At 41.5% G+C, this 5,975-nt stretch overlaps 1 protein-coding gene across 1 annotated transcript; it reads left to right on the top strand.

The window, feature by feature from the left end:
- Window positions 1–1,620: 1,620 nt before the first annotated feature.
- LOC120766222 (putative odorant receptor 85e) lies at window positions 1,621–4,879 on the top strand. The gene is made up of 5 exons (XM_040091597.1): window positions 1,621–2,160; window positions 2,230–2,429; window positions 4,069–4,354; window positions 4,461–4,721; window positions 4,814–4,879. Exons 1-5 carry the CDS (start codon window positions 1,621–1,623, stop codon window positions 4,877–4,879), a joined length of 1,353 nt encoding a protein of 450 aa, XP_039947531.1.
- The last annotated feature ends 1,096 nt before the right edge of the window (window positions 4,880–5,975 follow it).

Raw genomic sequence — 5,975 nt, 5'->3', positions numbered from 1 at the left:
AGATATGAACATACTCGTAGTGTGAGGCATTAAAATATAACGGCTGCACTGGCTTGGCCATGTTAGTGAGGAAGGAAACGATGCAGCTCGCAGAATGTACGACGGTCGACTAAAATGGTCGACCCAAACTCCCATTGAAATGTCAACTGGGTGCAGACAGGCGAAACTTGAAGTCTTCAATTGGCGATTGGAGATAGCATACCGACGCCGCCAAGATCAAGACCCGGTCCGATGTTGATAAAGTACTTAATGGATCTCCCTCGTATTCTTACATTTCAGGTAGCAGTGAGGAAATTACGCACGAAAACACAGAACATCTTAATTTATCGAACTCCAACGAACAAAAGACGAATAGACAGCAGTAACAAATGAAGGAAAATCGAATTAAGGGAAAACTTTGAATTTTTCGTAGTATAATGTTTAAGAACAAGTCTATGCTGAATTTGAGCGTGTTTGCGCCTCAACATCAGACACTTAATTATGACAGGAAAAAGTTTTGAGAGGCGTTGACAAAAAGTTGGATGCTTAGAATTTATGGTAGTCTCATTGAATAAACATATGACTTCATACATAGTAATGCGAAGCGGGCTAAACAGGGGTATACAATTGGAATGTGTTAAAAGAAAGTCTAGCGATTGGCTTTGACAGTCGAATCTACAACTTTTGATGGAATGTATAGTAGCAATCAATATAAAAACATGTTAGACGTCCACATTTTTCCGACATTAAAAAGCCCCGGCTTTTCTTTAGTTTTAAACTCTCTTGCAAGATCTCTATGTTGCTTTGAATGAACGAGATCCATTCTCAGTTTGTTGATATTATGAGTTCTAGATTATTAACACGTAGCAAACTTGGCTTGAAGCCACAAGAACTTTGCCCATAATACCCTGAAAGGAACAAAGCAAAACAATGCGGCAGCAAGACACTAAGCGATGTGTCTAGAGACCGTCTTCAGGTGGTTGTTATCGACGGGAACATCATTTCACAGAGCATCAAGCAGAAGAGATGGGTGGAGATAGACGTTATATTATCGCGTCCAGGATTAATCTATGTACTCGACTATCCGCCAGGTCTACATCCGGAGTTTAACTCCATCTATAGGCGCTACAGGGTCATCAAGCTCCTTGAATTTTCGGTTAGATAAAGACTGGCAGCTCATAAAGAGACGGTAACCGAACAAAGTCAGGCAACAGATACTTGTGATCATAAGCGAGAAGTCAATAGGGACTCTATCGAAAGCTAAATCTAAAATCAACTTCGATAACCGCAAGACTAGGCGACAAAGCGGCTGTCGAAGACTAAACAGAAGAGGCCGACGACGCCATCCAGCTGCTAATTATGAGGCTATAAGAGAACAACAAGTTGCCTCAGAAACCTTAGCGATCTGTATTGTGAACCCCTTTATTGCAAATTGATTACAGAGCTTTGAAGTTTTTAATTTCTTTATAAGTAGTAATTCTACCTAAATTACTTATAAATAATTTAACGACAATTTCCATTGACTATCTCCCTTTTATTTTGGCATCTACCCCATATAAATATTGGGCTAGTTAAGAGTTAACGGTTTAGTTTATATTTTCACATCAAGCGAAAACGTTTCTAAAGCAAAACATAACCAAAATGGACGCCAGAGATTTAGTGGGAACGTCGCTACTTTATTCCCATGAGGACATGCCGCGTATTGTTGACTTATTCGCCGCACATGTAATCTTCTTCAAAGCCACTGGACAAATCCCATTCAATGTAGGCTGTGGACTGGGCTATATCTACTGCTGCTTCTTCGTTATGCAATCCGTCCACATGGCTGTGCTTTTCTGGAAGACCTCCTACGATATGTTGCTAAGCGGCAAACTAGAAGAGATCACCGACGCACTCACCATGACCATCATATTTTCGTTTAGCGCTTATGCGGCCTTTTACTGGTTGCTACGTTGGGAACGTCTTTTGGCTTTTTTGCAGCGCATCAATCAATATTATTGGCATCACTCGTTGTCCGGCTTGAGCTTTGTGAGCGCGTATCGCCCTTTTATTTTGGCTAAACGTATTACTATTGTGTGGGTGCTGACCTGCGTGGCCAGTACGGCGCTGTTCGGTTTACCTCCACTGATCATGGGTGTGCGGGCGCTACCACTGAAGTGCTGGTATCCCTTTGATCCGTTGGTAGGTGATTTTTTTGAAATATGTTTTCAGTTCTTTGTTATGTATAGCTTTGGTTGTATTTGTTTACAGCAACCTTATGTCTACGAGCTGGTGTATGCTATACAATTTACAGCTCAGTTAATAATGGGCGCCACTCTGAGTAATGGCTCCGCTTTGTACGTTTCATTGGTTATACTCATGTGTGGACAGTTCGATGTGCTTTACTGCAGTTTGAAGAACTTGAGTTACTATGGTCGTTTGCGCGCCTGCTGTGATGTGGAGAAATTGCGGTAGGTAAAGTATTTGTATTTTGAAGATAATTTTCAGCGTTACCTAAATTGATTTGCCTTAATAAGATTGAGTATGTCATTATGTAGTAGTCAATGCTACGGCTCCTAATTTTAGGCCATTGGACTGAAACTCGGCGTCCCCACGGGATAGTATCATACTCTTCTTGTTAATGAACTCGAACTAAATAGGCAATATGACCGAAAAAGGGAAGTAAATACAACATTTTAATTCTCCAATTGGTAAGAATGAACCTATGGTGCCATGAGGGTTTCTATTCTAATCAGCAAATCCATAAAACTTTTATGCCAGCAGGCGATAACTAGACTCTCAGTATATAACACGGTGTATATCGTCTATCTCCATAGTCATATAGGAACTTGAGAGCAGCCGGAGACACTAATCCTCTAGGTCGGATTTACGCAAGAAGCTAGGCCAAGATTAGCTTGCAGTGGCCAGTGTAGAATGCCTGAGTTTGTCCTTAGAGATGCTGATTATATATTTTAACCTGCTGAGATTGTAACTCCTCATTAGTAACTTGGCATGCCGCATATCTTGTAGACCCACCGCAATGAAGGTTCAGATCCTACCATGTTAGTGGGTGCTGGGGAGCGGGCGAGCTCATCAGCCAGTACTTTCCGGGCTATACATTTGTGATCGGACACCCAGATGAGGAGGACTAAGTTACGTTCCGCTAGCTATTAAGATGTTCTCTACACCTGCTCCAGTAGCGAATTGATCTCATAGAAAAATTTTGCTTTAAGTGCCGCTTGACTATTTCTAAGAATGGTTATACTTGTATGTTCGTTGCGATAGTTGCATTGGAAATTTGTCTCTATGCACCGACTTATGGCAAAGACTTCTGCCTAAAAAATGCTCAGAAAACTTTCCATAGGTATGGTAGAGTTTGGTACGTGGTCCTGCGACTCCATCACTTGATCGAACTATTCCTAAGCAGTGGCTCAAGAGTAGAATCACTTGCTGCCAAGGGAACCTTGAACTTCTTAGTGAATTCAATCCTTTTGGTGATGGTGTCCCTTGGGAGAAGGGCCAATGGTAATATACCACTTAACTCTTTCATCCGCTGGGATGAGATTTCTGTAGCTGCCTAACAGATCACTTGCAGATACATGCGAGTTGCTACAGTTTCGATAGTGGGAGCCCCATCGAAATCCGCGAAGCTTTTGGGGATCAGGTCACCACCACATACGGGATTATCAGCCGCACCATCATGGTGTACAACCACCTAACGATCCTTGGCTTGCAGCCCCCGGAGCCCCAGCTAGTCGATTGAACACCATTAGTGCTTTAGTCGCTTTGATCAAGGTCAGGCCAACATGCTGCTTCTACCACAGATTGGAATCCAGTGTGAGACCAAGATAATTGGCTACCTTGGTCATCTCTACCTCTTTTCCTCCAAGGGTAAGTTTCCTGAGGTCGGGCAGCATTGGATCTTAAATCCATACGAGTATTGGGAGGCGCAATGGGATCGCAAAAATGGACCTTTTCGAAAGTCGTTTTACATTTTTAATCCTTAGTTCTTGAAAAAATTCCCATGGTTTTAAAACCTATCAATACATTTATTATATTTATTAATGTATAAGAAATTACTAGAGGCTGCTCTAAATTCTTCCGCTCTAGCAAAGAACAAGCTGCCCTGCCAAAACCTTCCGACGACGAACTGAATCAGTATATGTATTGCGAAGAACACTTAACCAACCTCTCGACACTTCAACATTTATACACCCAAAAGCCGGCAGCGACGTTACCGGAAGCCCTGCATTTGGCTGTAGTGCAGTGTGTGCAATTTCATAGTTTTATCCTGGACGTCTGCAAGGAGATGGAGGAACTTTTTAATCCTTTTTGCCTTGTTAAATCGATACAAGTTACTTTCCAGCTTTGTTTATTGGTCTTCATTGGCGTTGTGGTGAGTAGTTGTTGAAATATGCTGTCGCAGTATTGTTTACCACCAACGCCATCGTTAAATTTGATTTTCTATTTCTTCACTTTCGATTTTGCTCTCTTCGCTTCAGGGCGAACGTTCTTTAGTGCGCATTTTGAATTTGGTCCAATATGTGACCCTTACATTTATCGAGTTGTTGATATTCACTTACTTTGGTGAGTTGTTGCGCGGACATAGTGTGCGAAGTGGTGAGGCGTTTTGGCGTTCGCAGTGGTGGACTCACACCGCTCCCATACGTCAGGATATACTCATTTTATTGGCGAATAGTAAGCGTGCAGTTCGTTTGACGGCGGGTAAATTCTATGCCATGGATGTGGAGAGACTGCGGTCGGTAAGTGTTGGAAAAGTGATTTTTGCGCTGAAGTTTACAGTTAAGTGGCGTTAGAGCGAAGAAAATGTATAATTTTGTTTTCGATTTTTCAGGTGGTCACTCAAGCATTTTCCTTTTTGACACTGCTACAGAAGTTAGCGGCTAAAAATCCGAAATGAAAAATTTAGATTTTGTCTCAATAAATATTGCGTATGTGGTTGGAAATAAATATTAGAGACCATGTTAGTGTAAGGTTTCAAAATTGAATTTCATTGCCTTAATCTTAAGTTAGAGTCAGTTTAATAGAATTAAGTGTTTTAAGGATTCTCTCATAGCTTGCGTTGTGGGTCGTCGATACAATAGGTATATGAAAAATTACTTTTCGAAAACCGGATTTTATTCGCGTTTCGTGTTTGTAGACTCTTAAATCGGCATAGTTATGGCATGTGACTGTATTGGCCATCTTAGTGTAGTCGTTGAAAATATGGTGAGTCTAAGAAAGCGAACTCCGTCCGATAGAACAGTTTTCGGAGCAAGTTCATTGGGAAAGTCCGCAGGCTTGACTATTTTTTGGTCTTTGGTGTGTACCATTGGATCATGAAGCGCAATCCGATATGGTTGAAATTTAGTCAGGCTAAGTACTCGATATTTAGGGAATGCTTCTCAACAGCAATGCTATTGATAGAACGGAAATAGCACCAGAGTCCACCGTCACAAATGCACCAACTCTATCGCATGCAAGGACCCCCACACATCAACTGTGGGATCAGCCTTCTGAACGTCAAGTATAAGGTCTTACTGAACGTACTCTGTGTAAGACTGAATCCCATCGTGAACAAACTGCTTGGATTTTATCAGTGTGGCTTGCGATCTGGTAAGTGTAACATCGCCAACTACTGGAAAAGATCGAAGAAAAAAAGATTGACACGCACCATCTTCTAGTCACTTTTACACCTATACAACTTATATAGCTATGTAAAATGACTTTGAAGGCTACCATCATCTCCTTCAAAATAGGGAAGATTCTCTCTCAGCCGTTCGATTCTAAAGAAGTTTTCAGACAAGAGTGCCCACCATCAAGCGACTTCGTTAATCTATGTTTTTTAAGAGTCACCAGTTATTGATCCACGTCCGCGATATCGACATTGTAGACCCAAGCCATGCATCATTCTCAAGGAAAACCAGCGAGGTGATGAACAAGACAAAGTATCATCAGTTATATAATTACTCTTTCCAATTCCATGCCATCACGAGATCAGCAGAAATTTAAAAGTA

The sequence above is a fragment of the Bactrocera tryoni genome, chromosome 1, assembly GCF_016617805.1.
Source record: "Bactrocera tryoni isolate S06 chromosome 1, CSIRO_BtryS06_freeze2, whole genome shotgun sequence".
Lineage (NCBI taxonomy): Eukaryota > Metazoa > Arthropoda > Insecta > Diptera > Tephritidae > Bactrocera > Bactrocera tryoni.
This window is presented reverse-complemented; position numbering and strand designations above follow the sequence as displayed.

Coding starts and splice junctions, on each gene's coding strand:
- LOC120766222 (XM_040091597.1), top strand. CDS start 1,621: ATGGACGCCAGAGATTTAGTGGGAACGTCGCTACTTTATTCCCATGAG. Junction 4,355..4,460: donor TGGTCTTCATTGGCGTTGTG/GTGAGTAGTTGT, acceptor TCTTCGCTTCAG/GGCGAACGTTCTTTAGTGCG. Junction 4,722..4,813: donor ATGTGGAGAGACTGCGGTCG/GTAAGTGTTGGA, acceptor TCGATTTTTCAG/GTGGTCACTCAAGCATTTTC.